General features: G+C 33.6%; 1 protein-coding gene across 1 annotated transcript in view; it reads left to right on the top strand.

Moving 5' to 3' along the window:
- The window catches only part of LOC123685462 (putative ATP-dependent RNA helicase DHX57), a 78,271-nt gene extending 66,331 nt beyond the window's left edge, over positions 1-11,940 (top strand). Inside the window, exons 11-13 of the mRNA XM_045625168.1 lie at positions 6,906-7,079; positions 11,178-11,411; positions 11,701-11,940. Of these exons, the coding sequence (XP_045481124.1) occupies positions 6,906-7,079; positions 11,178-11,411; positions 11,701-11,841 (549 nt within the window). The 3' untranslated portion in view covers positions 11,842-11,940. The remainder of the gene's footprint in view (positions 1-6,905; positions 7,080-11,177; positions 11,412-11,700) is intronic.
- Positions 11,941-18,375: the final 6,435 nt, after the last annotated feature.

The following is an 18,375-nucleotide window of genomic DNA, read 5'->3' as shown; positions in this document are numbered from 1 at the left end:
TATATATCATTACTTCGTTGAATTCGTTATTTTTTTCCCTTCAAAATGATATATGACACTATATAGGTATGATCGTCAAAAATGTTAAAAAAACACTAAAACATCAAATAATGATGATTTTTTGTTAATGAGCAATGGATTTTCCATATGAAAAAAAGGATTAATTGGATAATTTTCATTTGTGATTTTTATTTATAGTAGAGTAAGCAAACAAATATAATACACTCATCACTAATACGAAAAACAAAACGTAGGTACCTACCTAATAGCAACAAATGAATAATAAAAAAAATCATAAACATTGCATAATATCTTACAGACTAAACTGTTCAAATTGCTGTCCATTTTCCCTAATACATATAATATACTACAGTAAAAGACATAACAGTCTCGAAGAACTTCGTGCATCAAGAGAGGCAGTTTTCCAGGATTTACAAAACCGCCCTTTTATAATATTAAATGCACTCAGGCGTATTGAAAAATTTTGTCAATTATGTATTAGAGGAAAATGGACAGTAATTTGAACAGTTTAAGCTGTAAGATATCATGCAATGTTTATGAATTTTTGTATTATTTATTTGTTGCTATTAGGTAGGTATCTACGTTTTGTTTTTCATGTTAGTGATGAGTGTATTATCTTTGTTTGCTTACTCTACTATTTATAAAAATCACAAATTAAAATTATTCAATTGAACCTTTTTTTCATAGGGGAAATCCATTGCTCATTAACAAAAATCATCATTATTTGATGTTTTAGTGTTTTTTTAACATTTCTGACCATTCTACGTATATAGTATCATACATCATTTTGAAGGGAAAAAAATAACGAATTCAACAAAGTAATGATATATAGGGTGTTCCATTGAAAAAAATATAGGTTTGTGTTGAATCTTCAAAACCATACCCCGAAAAAAAATATTGAGTACGCCACTGGATTCTACGCAGAATTCTGATTCAGACGTAGTTTTTACCTCAGCATTATTTCTAATAACTTCGGAGATAAAGGAGGGGTCCGAAAAGTATCAATTTCCAAAATCGCCCTGTATCTCTTGAACGGAAACAGTTATGCAAAATCTGATTAGACCAATTTGAGTTTCACGAAAAAGTAGGACAGGAACGTGAAAATCGCAAGGCTCTATCTTAAATAATAAGCGAGAAACCTGGCAGTCTCACCCAAAGTGGGATGCACTGTATACCTCCGAAAACTGGAAGTGAAAAAATATATCGTTTCCAAAAGCTACTGCTCATCACGTCACTCTCCTGGATATTCGGGTCTCCATTTGCTTAAAATGAATAGTTTTCAAAATACTTCGCATTTTATGTTTTGTATAAGGTCTGAGAGTATACTTTCCACGTATACAGTTTCAAAGAGATAAGATTACTCAACTGTATTCAATATCTACTAGTAATATAAAAGATAAGCCAAATCGAATAAATCAAAATATTTGGAAACATATATTTTGACAAAATTCAATGGAGACCACGTGAAAGAAGCTGCTCAATTCTCTTAGCCTACTACACTAGCACACTTGCAACTTTTTAGTATCGGTGATTAAATAATTAAGTCGCCTGCTGCTGGAACCAAGCCCCTATTGCCTGGTGAATAAAGAGTGTTGGAATTTTTTTAGTTGCCGCAACTAAATAATTACCTGTGAGCGAGTGCTCATACGAATATATACAGGGTGTCCCGTAAAGACCATGTCAAACCGAGGGAGAATGTACATCAAAGGATAACCCACCTGCTATGACAAAATTCCTATTATAGAAGTCTTACCGTTTTCGAGATATTTTTTTTTTTTTTGAAAATAATGAATTTTTGCCCCTTTCAATAGTTTTGCCCTTACGGCTGGTACAATTTCACATCTTTCTGGTTAATTTTTTCAGTAAAATATTGCTGAAGAATGATTTTAACGTTTACATTAAAAACGTCCTTCGAAATTTTAAAGGGGGGCTATGAGAAATATTTTTATTGGAACTTTTGGTAGTGGATTATTTTGTTCATGAAGTTTAGCCCATCGTAGTGGAAAAAAATGTACCGAGCTACTGCTGCACATTACACCAATAAATTGTCTATCTTATAGTGATTTCAAAGAGGTATCACACAAGTCATTTGTTATTCAAAAAAAAAAAAAGATATGGCTGTTTTTATCCAAATGGGTACGTTTCTGACAAAATCAAGTTTGTCAATTCTGTTAAGAAATCTTCGATGTTGCATTACTTGGTGAACAATGGCAATTGTTTACGTGCGAAAATATTACTCGCATAAATATTCACCTCAACGAAATTCAATTTTGCTGGCAAATTTTGGAAAACATCATGCGGAGCCAGATTTTTTTAATAAGATCATTTGGAGCGACGAGTCTTCCTGTACCAAGGATGGGTACATGAAGACCTAAATCCTCTGGACTTTTAATTTTTAATTTTGTCTTTTAGGCAGCCCCAATAATAAAAGTCCATAGGATTTAGGTATTAACGTCGTTGACGACCTCCCTGGGTTTCTATGAATGAGTAGGGTAGTGAACAAAAGATCTGCATGGTCGCAGTTCCCGGAAGGCTCACCGAAGCAAAACGACCCCAGTTCAAATAATAATAATAATAATAGGTGAGGTGAACGAGGAGGCCACAAAATTTCACCTTCTCTTCCAATCCACCGGTGTGTCCGTAATGTGCTGGGCATCCATCATGTTGAAACCGCAGACTACGTCGCAGCGCCAGTGGCACATCTTCCAATAAAATGGGGAGCTTGTTGGTTAAAAATTCAAAATAATTGTTTGCGTTCAGTGATGGCGGCAGTTCGATCGGGCCAAAAATTGCACCATTGAATATTCCAGTCCATAAATTGATCTTGAATCGATATTGTGATCTATCTTCTCTCACCTCGTGTGGATTAATGATATTCCAGCTATGCAAATTGTGGAGATTCATGTACCTACCCATCCTTGGTACAGAAAGACTCGTCGCTTCAAATGATCTTATTAAAAAATCTGGATCTGCATGATGTTTTCCAAAATTTGCCGGCAAAATTGAATTTCGTTGGGGTGAATAATTATGCGAGTAATATTTTCGCATGTGAACAATTGCCATTGTTCACTAAGTAATGCAACATCGAAGATTTCTTAACAGAATTGAAAAACTTGATTTTTTTCAGAAACGTACCCATTTGGATGAAAACAGGCATATCTCTTTTTTTTTTGAATAGCAATGACTTGTGTGATACCTCTTTGAAATCACTATAAAATAGACAATTTATTGGTGTAATGTGCAGCAGTAGCTCGGTACATTTTTTTTTCCACTACGATGGGCTAAACTTCATGAACAAAATAATCCACTACCAAAAGTTCCAATAAAAATATTTCTCATAGCCCCCCTTTAAAATTTCGAAGGACGTTTTTAATGTAAACGTTAAAATCATTCTTCAGCAATATTTTACTGAAAAAATTAACCAGAAAGATGTAAAATTGTACCAACCGTAAGGGCAAAACTATTGAAAGGGGCAAAAATTCATTATTTTCAAAAAAAAAAAAAAATATCTCGAAAACGGTAAGACTTTTGTAATGGGAATTTTGTCATAGCAGGTTGGTTATCCTTTGATCTACATTCTCCCTCGGTTTGACGTGGTCTTTACGGGACACCTGTATGTTCAATTAATGTGACTAAAATGTTGCTTGACAAAAGTTGCTAATGTGCGGGGGGTCTGAAGGAGTTCTAAATGACTGCATATTTTCAGTTGAAATTAGTTTATAGACATCTGAAAAAATCATATGAGCGTTAAATATTGTTGAGACTATTTCAGCTGAAAATATGCAGTCATTTCGAACTCCTTAAGTAAATTAAGACTAGGATTCAGTTTTTTCACGTGGTCTCCATTAAATTTCGTCAAAATGAATGGTACCGAATATTTTGATGATTCCTTTGATAAGGCTTATATTTAATTGATAAATAGTAGGTATTCAGTAGTGTTTAGTAATCTTATCCCTTTGAAACTGTATACGTGGAAAGTTTACTCCAGACCCCGTACAAAACATGAAATGCGAAGAATTTAGAAAACTATTCATTTCAGGCACAGCAGGTCTCGCCAAAAAATGAAGACTATTCACTAGGTTATTTGAAAGGCAAAAAAAATCGGTGCATGCCATTTGCATTTGGACTCATTGACATTTTTTCAAGGTCACAGTGTCTTTTGGAGCACCTATAGAGTGATCTGTAAATTTGCACAAGACGTGAAAACTTTTCTGGAATCCAATAAAAATAATATCGTCTTAAACGGTTTTCAAGATATGATCTTTAGTTTAAAACAAAAATTTCCCCAGATAAATGATGACAAGTGGGGTATTTCGAAAACAGAATTTCATGGACATTACTAATTTTTAAAAAGTATTCTATGTGATCAAGAAATGAGTATTATATAAAAATTGGGCATTTCCATTAAAAAAAAATAGGGTGGTATCGTGTTTCATTCCTTTCATACCAGCCTGTAGAGTCGAAATTAATTTAATAGTAGACTGGCAACCATAGAAACTTCCTTCTCTAATCCGAAACTCGTCGGTATCTCTTCTGTATACCTACAACAGATATGGATGTGTTCAAGGCATTGTGTAGATCACGAAACTGCTTGTTGTAGTGTTTCAAAATGGTGGAGCAGATAGTAGCGACGTCAAAACATAGCTGTCGAAGGTTTTGTTTTGTGTTAATACAATGCAACCATTAAGTCTATTTCCTTGTGTATGGTGTCGTTTGAAAGCTTATCAAATGTTTTTTAATATATGTTCAGACACGTGAAGCGTGGCGATATCGATATATCTCCGCTAATATTGATGATAGAGCTCTGTGGTGGGATTCTGTAACGGCAAAGCGAAGCGAAAACGTGACGAAACGACAGTTTTGCTCGGTTCGGTATTTTGTAAAGGGATTCGGCAATAGTCGTGTTTGCCGAAGCAAAGAACGACCTCATGACGATAACGAAACATTTTAGGGTTCGTTGTCATTACGAAAAGTCCGACGACGTTTTTGATTGGTTTACTTTTACCACGTGACCAAGTCTTAAGCGTCATATTATGACACTTGAATGATTTCGATTTCGAGGTTATAATTTTGAATGTTTTGCTTCACAATATCACAATTCTTAATTTTAAGTTTGAAATTCATTCTATTAATTATTGAAAAATTGCGTTATGAATATATTATGCAAATATTCTTGTCCAATACCGCGTTGGTGATTTCCACTGGCAAAAAATCTCAGAGTTATCAATATTCCCTGTTCAAATGGCGTTCTCGTGTTCCTCCAATAATTATCCATAAATGGTTTCAATTCATCGAATAGAACGTGAACTAAATGTTTCGACAAACGGAAAACGTCTATGAATCTCTCATCCGTTAAGTTAAATGGATCACTTCTATCTCGAAGAAATCTATTCTCCTCTCTTGTAAGAGTTAGACGAACTCTTCTTGAGATTTCCTCGTCGATGATCAGAATCATTGAAAACATGATGAATATTTCTTTATACCTATACACACTATTTGTTGACTCCCCGAACTTATTTTGTAGTATGGGTAGGTTTTGTAACTGGAATAAGAATGAAGGTTTTAAATTATAATCCATTGAATGAGGTTCCATTTCGAATTTCTTCCAGTGCTCAAATAAGATTTATTGTAATACTCAATATTTGCATTCAGGTGTTGTATTCAATTAGCTAATTCATTCTTAATGATAAACTAAACAGTTTAAAATGGTATGAAACCCTTTGTTAAGTAACTTCCAATGAGAGTCTTAAATCAAAATATAATTTCTGACAATACTCAAGTTAAATACTGTAGATTATTCAAAGGACATTACAGCTAGAGTCCATAAAAGGGACTCTTATCTCATTGCTCTTATTAGAGATTATCTCAGGTACCTCATATGTCAAAACCTGCAGAATCCTACAGTAGCTTAAATATCTACTTATTTGCCAATGTTCCTTCGTGTAAAGTCGGCAAGCTCCGACAACGAAACTAAAAGCGTAAAGATAACGAAACGATAAAGAAAAAGACGCTTACAGAATTGAGAATACCGCATTCGCTTCGCTTAGCTTCGCTTCGTAACGTTATCGCTTTCGTTTGCTATGATAACGAAAGTTACAGAATCCTACCCCTGAAATTAAAACATTATACAGGCACTTTTTTACGTAGAATCCAGTGGCGTGCTCGTATTTTCGAAAGCCCTTTTAATTAAGAATGCTATGACCCAAAGTTATGTTTTTTTAAATGGGAACACTAGATTTCTGTGCCATTTTCTGAAAGCTTAATTTTTCCTGATTTCAAAAATATATAACATGGTATGGTTTGTATTGAAATAAATAACAGAAAATGGTCAAAATGAATCTATTTTTTTTATGAACTTATGTCCGGAGTTGCTTCGTTTCTCTGTTATAATTTAAAAAAAATGGTATTCACAAATGATCATATCATCGATTCGGTTGAAGTGATGCAGTTATTTTAAATAATGCTTGGTTTCTGTGATGAATAAGAAAAAACTATATTCACAAATAATCATATCATTGATTCGGTGGAATAGATAGAGTCATTTCAAATGATACGGGCCGAACTTTTTTCAATTTTTTATTTTCTTCAGATTTAGCAACTGAAAATTCTATTTTGGGCTCATTCGTTTTCTTCATTTCGAGCTTCGTTTTTGAAAAAAAAAACTTCTTTTGAAACTATTTTCTGCTCAAAATTCGAAAATTAAAGACATTGTGAATTGTGACGGAATGAGAGAGCGATCTCTTCAGAGAACGATCGATCAAAAACATCAAAATGATTCTAGTTTGATCTAATTTCGAATTAAGTTATGTCCTTGTTCAATGAATTCAAGTGATAATAATTAACTAAATAATAAGTTACTTCCTTTTGAATATTTAATGTTGCAGTTCAATAGAAATGATGGAAATTGTAGACTTCTGTCGTCTATCATCTGTGCAGCTTTATATCCTAACGTAGTGAAAGTGTTAACACCTCCAAAATCCTACATAATGAGTGCAGCAGGTGCGATACCTAAAGAAATGCAAGCAAAAGATCTCCAATTTGCAACTGTTCAAGAGAAGGTTAGTATTTATCATTGGAATTGTTGTTAGATGTGTGGGAATTGGACCCATTGAACAATAAGTGCTTTTCAGTCACCGTCGCACATAGGTCAATTTTAACGATCTACGCGGCCAAAAATATTTTCTTACTTTTATCATTTATATTCGGTATTTATCGTTTCTATGCAGTATTATATGTCTGATTAAAGATTTTTTTAATGAGTTCATCTCGTAGAATGTAAATAAAAAAACATTGGAATAGAAAAAAAAAGTAGTCTTGAGATTCCGTAAATGAAAAGCCGTGATATTCAAAACGAATGTTGGATTCATTTCATTTTCACGTTGAGTGAAACAATTTCTCCGCAAAATAACATAAAAAATACATATTATCTTTGTGCAGTAATAATATTTTTATTCAATTAAAGAGTCATCTTCCTCGCAATCTGAATCGGGTTCGAGTTGGAATCTGCCGGCAATAGCATTTCTATTGTTTCAGGACAAAAACTTTTTGATATTGTTGTTTTTTTGGGCCTCAGACTGCTTATCAATGGATCCGAAGTCAATAGTAATCTGTGATATATATCAAGGTTGCATTGTTCTCTAGAAAAATTTCTAGCGAAATTCTCGCGATATACGCGGAAATGTTTATTACGCGCTTCTGCAGCCTCCTCCGACAATTGACCTATTGGTAGCAAAGCTTTCTCAATGATTGTTTCTCCATGTATTAAAATCGTTGTTTAATTGTTTTCAAATTATCATCACTTGTGCCATAGTTCGATAGTAAGTGATATTCCAGATAATCGAGTTTTGCTTCAAAATTTGGTAAATTTTGGTCTTTCATTATTCCATAAAGGTAACTCCGGGTAACAGTTTTCTCACCTGATGTTCCGGCAGTTTCTAAAATAACGAAAAACAATGATTAGCGAAATAATAAAAGAATTGAAATTTTTGTTGAAAAAAACTATGTCGTTAAAAATCGCCCAATTTTTATCATCTGCAAATTTACGCAGGAAATTTTTGTAACATTTACTAAGGAAAGGAAGGTACTTCATGATAGAAAATAATAATCACGGGGTTTAACAGAGGACCACAACAAATTAACTTTTGAAGCTTAAAGTTACTTCAAAATTTGTTTAAGAAAACACTCTTTGTTATATACTACATAAATATACTAATTTTGCATTGAGGCTAAGTAAATTATATTAGAAATGAAGAATATTACCAGATTTATCGAAATCCATCACGTTTACTCCAAAAACTGACACCGGTAAAGAAATATTTATGTTCAAATTTGTTGTTATTTCAAACTCTGTGATCTCAAAGAAGAGCGCACTGGTTGATGGTCAAGTTCCAACTATCTGTGCACGCTCAGGATTTACCTGGGGTGGTTATAATGAGTGATTTAGGATTACCTGGAATGTTTTCTAATCGACGATAATTTGTTCTAAATGATTATTATCGTTAGTTTTAAAAATCCAATTTTGGCCGCGTAGATGGTTAAAATTGACCTATGTGCGTCGCTCAGTACAGATCTGAACTGTACCAGTGCGCATTTTCACTGTGCCAGGGTTCCAGCAAGTAGAGCGTCAAGCCCTCGCGCTACCTCCCCCTTTTCCCTAACGCACCCCCCCGAATTTGCTGGGCATCGGGTACTGACATCTATGACTTTTAAGAGAGAAAGTAGACCCTTACTTACTTACTTCGCATAACGTACGAGACAGCTGTTGAACGCTGGTTTATTCACGTTCAATTTGACAATTTGGTTTTGGCGTGTTCCAGCAATATCTCCTAGAAAATAAGGCCACGGCGCTCGACTCGAAAATGTGTTAACGTCACACATCACAAGGTCATCATATTAGGGATAGGGACGCTCAACCTTTATCCCAGCAGACACAAATGAACTGTGATATTCACTTATTTTGTTAGTTTTTCAATACTTGTAAGCAAGGTTATTCAACCTGTTGTGAAATTTGTGTGAATAATTAGTGTTTAGTGATATTGGACAGTACCTTTTAGTACTACCCGTGTTGAGAAAATGCCTTATATGTGTTTTGTTCCCGGGTGCAGGGGAAATTACAAAAATGGACCGAAGGTTCACCCTTTTAAGTTCCCTACGGATACATAATTGCTTGAAAAGTGGTCAACGGCCTTTCCTAGACGAGATTTAAAACCAAATATACACATCAAAGTTTGTGAGAAGCATTTCGCAGAGGATATAATTCAATTAAATTCGCTTCAGCGACGGATACCTTACAATTACGGTAACTCTGAAAATTCCTTAGACTCAAACCAGATGCTGTTCTAACTTTGTTTCCTAATTGTCTGTTGGGTTTGCGTTGATTTCAATTTCAAGTGAGATGATATGATATTGATCGTCAGGAGTTCAATGTTCTTTGATTGTTCCAGCAAGCCTTCAATTTTTGCTCGCTGCTTCATGAACATTTCTATGCTTGAAATTTTATGTTTGATGAATGGGCAATCGGTGTCTGCATTCTCTTGTTCGTCTTGGAATTCTCTCTGTATTTTTGTAAGGTAAGCCAATGCTTAGTTGTATATCTTTTTGCTTGCCCATATGTCTTTGGTGAAGTATTCATCAATTTCTGGTATTTTTTCTTTAAAATTCTTGTGCGTTTCATTGAAGTAATTCCATTCTTTCTCCAGTATTTCTATTTTCATTTGGTAGTATTCTTCGTTTCTTCTTCCTCCTTCCTTCTTCAAGTGAAAAAGAATTCTTTCGATGACTTCTGCCGTTTTGGTCTGCTCTGCGATGAGGTTATCCATTTTGAATTAGGTAAGTAGTCTAGTCTAGTTATTTGAGGTTTGTTTTACAAGGTTAAAGGATCGGTTCGAATGATAAGGAATTTTGTTCGACAAACTGAACAACCAGGCTCAGAAGTTCAAGGGTAGTCTTAATTCCACAGCTTGTAAACAAGGTTACAAGATCGGTTCGAATAAGAAGGAATTTTTTTCTACAAACTGAACAACCAGGCTCAGAAGTTCAAGGGTAGTCTTAATTCCACAGCTTGTCAACAAAGTTGAAGGACTGGTTTGAAAGAATGATGGAATGTGATAGGAAAGATAATTACTGGTTATTGTTGGTTGTGGGGTGCAGTGGTTGGGGTTCCAAAGTCCCTGGTAGTTGGGGCCAATGGTTCGTAAATCCAATGACTGTAGTTCTGGGGTGCAGTGGTTGAAGTTCCAAAGTCCCTGGTAGTTGTTGACAATGGGTCGTAAATCCAATGACTGGTAGTTCTGGGGTGCAGTGGTTGTATTTCCAAAGTCCCTGGTAGTTTTTGTGTTAGCTCGAAGGACCAATGGGTCGTAAATCCAAGTTTTGGGGTGCAGTGGTAATATTTCCAAAGTCCCTGGTAGGTTTTGTGTTAGGCTCGAAGGACCTAAACTCATATATTCTGTCAGACATCAATTCATTTAAGGTAAATAAACCATAACACCACCCGTCAAAGATAGACATAAATGACGTTTCATTTGGTTCCACAGAATTATATTCTATATTATATTTTGTTTATTATTTGCAATATAATTCTGTGGAACCAAACAAACGTCATTTATGTCTATCTTTGACGGGTGGTGTCATGGTTTATTTACCTTAAATGAATTGATGTCTGACAGAATATACGAGTTTTATCAATATTATAAGTTATTTGTTTAATCTTTATTACTGTGAGAGAGTAGTTGGGTTGAACTATTTTGTTTTGCAATATTTTGAATTAGGATTAACAGGAAGGCATAAAACCACAATATATGTACGTTAGTTTTGTGAACTTGCTATTTGTAATGTTTATATTTAATATATATTACTGATCCTTGAGAAAGGTGAGAAGTCTTACCGAAAGCTTGGATGATATAAAAGTGTATCACTGAATTTCCTAGATCGAAACATCCTAACATTTTTATCTAGTAGATTAATTGCGATCAATAAGTTTCTTACCAATTATATATATATATATATATATATATATATATATATATATATATATATATATATATTTTTTTTTTTTTTTATTCTTCACACAGCAGTCTGTGGGATATATATATATATATATATATATATATATATATATATACATATTAAACAAGTAATAAGTACAACAATTTTAGGTTTTCATGCATCCCAGCTCAATTAACTATAAGTTGGCCAATTTTCCAAGTCCTTATCTAGTGTATCAAGAAAAAGTTAGAACCAGCAAAGTATTTTTTAGAGATTGTTCTCTTATTCCATTGATGTCATTGATTCTTTTCACCGGATTTGATTTGGATATTCAAATTCATAACGGTTCAACATTCATTTCCCTGGAAAATGGCTGGATACTATTGCAAGTCGAAAAACATCAGGTAAATTTTTGTTCAGTTTACTTCAATTTAAAAATTTGAATTACACAATAAATTCACATAATCAAATATGTATTTTTTTTATTGAAAAATTTTAAATTTTTTTTTGTTGCTAATATTTCATCAATTCGGTAGTTGAATAACATTCAATTTCTTGAATCAAGAAATCTTCGCTTTTATATTTTTGAGATGTTTTCCCAATTTATATTCATTGATTATTATCAATTTGGAGAGTATATTGCCTAAAAAGAGTATTGTATGCAGTGTAATCAAATTCAGTTATCAATTTCAGGTTGCCGAGATGATAAAGTTGATCAGATTTGAATTTCTTGAAATTCTTGAAGAGAAAATAAGGGATCCTTTGTTGAACTTACAACACAACGAAAAAAGCAACAGGATCATTTCAACAATTCTTCATTTGATTTCAATATAAATTACATAAAAAAAATCAGATATTATGAAAAAAAATTGTTGATTTTGTACAGTATGAATTCGTTGCAAGTAAAATATATTGATATTTTCTCCAAAAAAATTTATCCTGTTTTCGAATTCCTATTTATTTTCTAGCATATGAAAACTGGAAGAAATTCAAGTGATTATTGAGGATCAACATTTCCATATTAATACATTTTTTTATTCATAGTAGTCAAGCGGGTTCCTCAATAATCATTAGGAATGAGATGACAAGCTCAAATTAACAGATAATTTCCCATTTTTACGTCCACAACGGGGCACCCGTCATCGCCTACAGTCGATCCATCGACTGTTCAAGTAATTCTGTAGGTGATTTCAAGTTTTTTTTGTTTTGATCATTTTAAATTCTTCCCAGTATTTCACAAAAGATTCGGATTTGTTCTCTCTATTGGTTGGGCAAGATGACAAATTTTTGAAAACTATCATATAATGTACAGTGCATCCCATTTTGGGTGAGACTGGCCAGGTTTCTCGCTTGTTATTTGAGATAGAGCCTTGCGGTTTTCACGTTCCTGTCCTACTTTTTCGTGAAACTCAAGTTGGTCTAATAAGATTTTGCATAACTGTTTCCGTTCAAGAGATACAGGGCGATTTTGGAAATTGATACTTTTCGGACCCCTCCTTTATCTCCGAAGGTATTAGGAATAATGCTAAGGTAAAAACTACGTCTGAATCAGAATTCTGCCTAGAATTCAGTGGCGTACTCAATTTTTTTTTCGGGGTATGGTTTTGAAGATTCAACACAAACCTATATTTTTTTTAATGGAACACCCTATATATCATTACTTCGTTGAATTCGTTATTTTTTTCCCTTCAAAATGATGTTTGATACTATATAGGTAGAATGGTCAGAAATGTTGAAAAAATACTAAAACATCAAATAATGATGATTTTTTGTTAATGAACAATGGATTTCCCATATGAAAAAAAAGTTCAATTGGATAATTTTAATTTGTGATTTTTATAAATAGTAGAGTAAGCAAACAAAGATAATACACTCATCACTAACATGAAAAACAAAACGTAGGTACCTACCTAATAGCAACAAATAAATAATACAAAAATTCATAAACATTGCATGATATCTTACAGCTTAAACTGTTCAAAAAACTGTCCATTTTCCTCTAATACATAATTGACAAAACTTTTCAATAAGCCTGAGTGCATTTAATATTATAAAAGGGCGGTTTTGTAAATCCTGGAAAACTGCCTCTCTTGATGCACGAAGTTCTTCGAGACTGTTATGTCTTTTACTGTAGTATATTATATGTATAAGGGAAAATGGACAGCAATTTGAACAGTTTAATCTGTAAGATAACTGGGATTCGGGCATTTTGAAATTTTTGCCTCTGAAATCCGGGCGCGAAAATATTCATTATGCAAAATAATAGCATTTTCCTGTCTATACATGTAAAAAACGGTAACATGTCGGTTGGAAACAGCGTGGCGGCAGCATCTTTCATTCTGCACTTTGTTTTTGAGAGTGCCGGACGCAATGGTTGCAGTCAAACGATCACATAAGACACTTACACTCACAGAAAAGTCTAGCTATCAGGTGGACAAAGGAGAATAACCTTCCCCTTGAACATTTATAGCTTTTGAAAAGGCTTAAAGACAACGCAATTGATATAGATGCATCCAAAAAGGTCCAAACTAAAATTGATATGTATTTTTCAAGAAAGTAGAAGATATTTCATTTTGCATACATACATAATATGTATGTATACAATATTATAAATACCTACATGTACATAGTTACATAACGTGTTACATGTACTTGAGTGTTTTGTTCAGTTTTGTTTTATTTTATGAGAAAATAATATTTTTTTTTGTGACTTGATTAATAAACCTTATTTTGATAATTTATAAGTTGCTTCATTTCATAAATTAAAATCACTCCAGTAATCCGGACGCCTCCATAATCCGGGCAGGTACCGGAACGAAATCTGCCCGGACTACTCAAGTTATACTGTACATGGCTGAGCGTAGCGTGGCTGGGAATTCAGCTAAGGTAGTCAATCATTACTTTGTCGCCTAGTCAAACAAATTATTGTGTGAATTTTATTTGGCAATAACCCTTTTCATCCGATTTCGATTAAACAAAGCTTGAATATTGAACTTAGATAAGATGAATATATCTGTAAAAACCCAAAGTGACACCCGATAGACAGAACAAAATACAACTTTTCATTCCTATTCTGTTACTCTTTTCTTATTGCCCTCACTAATTTTTTTTCACGACTTATAATACGTGTCAAATGTCAAATAATCATTTGAATAATCATTCTGAATTTCAGGAGAATATCAATGAGATGATCATATATTTTTTCTCAATTCGAATAAATTGCTATTTCTATTATCCATACTCAAAATAAGTCCATGACAGTGGTTCATTGTCATTTCTAACTTCACAATATTTTCAGCGATTTTCTTATTTAGTATTATATACCTAAACAGTGGCGTACCCAGACATAAGCCTTGGAGGGGGGATAAAGGAAAAAATATCAAATTTTCCTTCTTTTGAAGAAGTTTTCCAAAGAATTTTGCTTACTCATAATAAGATTGTGATATATAAGGTTGTTACATATAATGGATATTCCTCCTGGGGGTATATATCCCCCTTATCCCCCCCTAGGATACGCCACTGTATCTAAACTGAACTGAATTTCTAAAGTTTACAGAAACACAAATTTACTCTTTGCTGGGCTCCATCGAGAGTTGAGATTTTATTAGGGGCAATAAATACCAAACAGGCGGTTCTTCAAGTTGAATGGGTGTATCAGGTACAAATCTACCAAAAATTTTCGGGTAGCTCCATCTAACGGAATTGCAGTTTCAGCGCAAAGTAGTCTACAACCTTAAATAACAAGCGAGAAACCTGGCAGTCTTACCCAAAATGGGATGCACTGTACATCTTTTTGCAGATAGTGAAGTTTTAATAGAAAAAAATGAAACGTATATACGTTCATTTAGTAATTTCGTTGTTTTGTGTTGATAAATATGAATTCCAAAAGTTGCAAGTATTGTGGGATCCGTCAGTCTAAAACAGTCATACCCAACATTTTTTTACCTTGGGCCGCATAATTGCTACTGTTCATTCTTGCGGGCCGCAGTAATTTACCTACTTGTAAAACCAGCTTTAGCCCGCACGGTTTTCGTTTATCGCGCATCATCAAAACCCTTTTTTTGAGTCGGTTACAAAGTAGCCTAAGTCCTTTCCTAAGCTCTGCTAGTTCCTGTCTGTGTACCAAATTTTATCAAAATCGATTCAGTGGTTTTTGCGTCAAACCGTAACAGACTGGCAGATTATGTTTTTTCGCATTTGTAATATTAGAAGGGAAGTGCGAATATAAAAATATACAGGGTGTTAGGCAACGCTCCCGAAAACGGAAACAGGGGATACTATTGAAGATTTTAAGAAAATTGGACTAATTTCATTATCGCAATTTTTTATTTTGGTAGGTACCATGATTTCTAAACCCTTTTATTAGGATAATTCACGCAATAATGCTAATAAGAGGTTTTAAAAATCATGGTACTGGCCATAAAAAAAATTACATAATTATATGACAATTTAACTATACAGGGTACACAGCTGAAAAAACGCACCCAAGAATACATAGAAACGAAAACTACAAGAGCAAAAAACGTGCGATAAGGCATTCTCGCTAAGAAGATTAGAAATATGTAGTATCATAGTATGTATAAAGAATCCATTGTTTATTCTATGGTAATAGTGTTCTGTGTGTACGCAATAAATTAGAAAACAAAGGTAAATGAGTAAATATTGATACCGTCATTTTTGCGTAATTTCGAAACCTTATTTGTGATACTACTGTGAAAATTGTAATATTTTTCTATGGGGGGCCTCATAAAAAGGGCCAAAGGTTCTCACGTTGAGTATGGCTGGTCTAAAAACTCATTAATAAAACTCCAGAGAAGTTATTTGCTTTCGTTTCACAAAAAAAAAAAAAAATATGCGGGACAAATGGCTCAAATTTCGACCTTTTTAAATGAAATAACAATGAGTACCTATTCGGCTTTATTTTCGTGAAGATCATTTCGATGTGAGTATTTATGTAATTAACTTTGTAGATCCTAGAACAACATATATCTTGTTTGAGGTCTTAATTCATATAAGAAACAATATTTCTTAAGGTTATGTTCCACTGGCACCACAGTTGTCTTTATATAGAATGAGAGAGTGAATAGATCACCATACTTAGAGATTTTCTCGATGTATATCTATATACAGCGTGTTTCCTAAACATGCGGCAAAAATTCAGGGGGTTGTTCCTTGGACTATTTTAAGCATGTTTTGTCCTTGGATGATTTTTGAAAAACCTCTTTGTTTCGAAGATACAGGGCGAACAACATTTTTCATATTTTTAAAATTAATAATAGTTTAAATAAAAATGCGTACCGCACTGTGTTTACTAAGTAGGTACAATTTATTTTTAAATTTGTTTAACAACATTCCAATTACTAAAAACGGCCAGTTTTTTGACTAAAAATTGATAAGTGCAGATGGTAAAGGAATACAGATTAAACACGGTTTTCATTTGAATTCGTTTTGTGATGTATTAGCAATTTTTAGTCAAAAAACTGGCCGTTTTTAGTAATTGGAATGTTGTTAAACAAATTTAAAAATAAATTGTACCTACTTAGTAAACCCAGTGCGGTACGCATTTTTATTTAAACTATTATTAATTTTAAAAATATGAAAAATGTTGTTCGCCCTGTATCTTCGAAACAAAGAGGTTTTTCAAAAATCATCCAAGGACAAAACATGCTTAAAATAGTCCAAGGAACAACCCCCTGAATTTATATATAATATATATATATATATATATATATATATATATATATATATATATATATATATATATATAATCTATAATATATATATATATATTTTCCCTTCACACATTATGCGGCAGTTGAGGTTGCCCGGGTTCGAGAACCAAGAGCAACTCCTATCAGTGAGGATAGATCACTTGTCTGATGATGTTGACGGTTCCGACTGTTCCGAGGATGACCGCCTTCTGCATCCAGTTTATGGTGTTCTTGGGTAATTTCAGTTCTTGCAGATGCCTTGTTGTGTTTCGATGAACGAGTCCGTTTGCACTTACTATCAATCAGTGGCGTACCCAAGGGGGGGGATAAGAGGGATATATCCCCCCCCCCAGAAGGAATATCCATTATATGTAACAACCTTATATATCACAATCTTATTATGAGTAAGCAAAATTCTTTGGAAAACTTCTTCAAAAAAAGGAAAAATTGAAATTTTTTTTTATCCCCCCCCCCCCACAAGGCTTATGTCTGGGTACGCCACTGCTATCAATGGCATTATCTCCACCTTCTCAAGATGCCACATGTCTCTAATCTCACGTGATAGTGCCTCGTACTTGTTTATCTTTTCCCCATATGCTTTTCCTAGGTTATAGTCCTGAGGCACCGCAAAATCTATTATAATGGCTGTATTTGCTGTTTTGTTAAATACCACCATGTCAGGTCTGTTATGTTCCACCGCCCTGTCAGTTATTACCGTCAGGTCCCAGTAAATTTTCACCTTTTCGTTTTCCATTTCTGTCTGTGGAGCATGATCTTTCACACAATGTGTGAAGCATATTTCTAAAATGAATAAAATAAATTTTGACAGTAATTTTTTGCGAATTTTTCATGAAATGGTACACTAATAGTTTTGAATGTCTTATTACCATATGAGCACACTATTTTCATCAAAAATAGTTCAACTTGAAATGAAAAACAATTATAAAAATAATCTTTATTATTTACTAGAAAAATACCAATAAAAATGAATGTTCATTTGATTTCCAACAATTTTACTGGCTCCCTATACAGAGAAACAGCAAGCGATGGGTCTGACTGACAAATTACAAATTCTAATTCCTTAATGTGACAATATTTTTCTCTGAAACTTTTGTATGATAAACTATTAACTGACAGAAATATGAACATAGTATCTTGAATACACTGATCTGACCCTATTGCAGAACAGGACATTTAAAAAATACTTCTAGGACTTGTTGATGTTCCAGTCGGTGCCCTTCTAAGTGGAGAATGGAAAGGTTTTTGATGCTGTAATTTTAAATTTCCTCTGCTTCATCCAACTTACTTACGTAATTTAGACCTTATAAAGTGGCAAATTCACTGAAGACTGTCTCACTACTTCAGAAATAAAGAAACTAGTTCAATCCATTATGTTGTAAACAAGACCAAATTTTGTCAAAACTTCGCCTTTTTCTTAGGAAAATGATTAAAGTTGATTTTTAAAAACCAGAAAGATGCTTGAATATCTATTGTTTTTCTAAATGAACTCCACAATCATTTATAAAATAACCTGTCTGTAATGTTTTACTAACGTACGAAGGTTGCCACAAGATGTCCTAATTTCCGAATTATGTACATCGCCAACACGATGCTTCAATCGTTCCAGTGGTGTGCGTATTGGCACGTCATAGGCTAT

The sequence above is a fragment of the Harmonia axyridis genome, chromosome 7, assembly GCF_914767665.1.
Source record: "Harmonia axyridis chromosome 7, icHarAxyr1.1, whole genome shotgun sequence".
Lineage (NCBI taxonomy): Eukaryota > Metazoa > Arthropoda > Insecta > Coleoptera > Coccinellidae > Harmonia > Harmonia axyridis.
The sequence above is the reverse complement of the archived record's forward strand: the minus strand, read 5'-3'. Positions and strand labels throughout refer to the sequence as shown.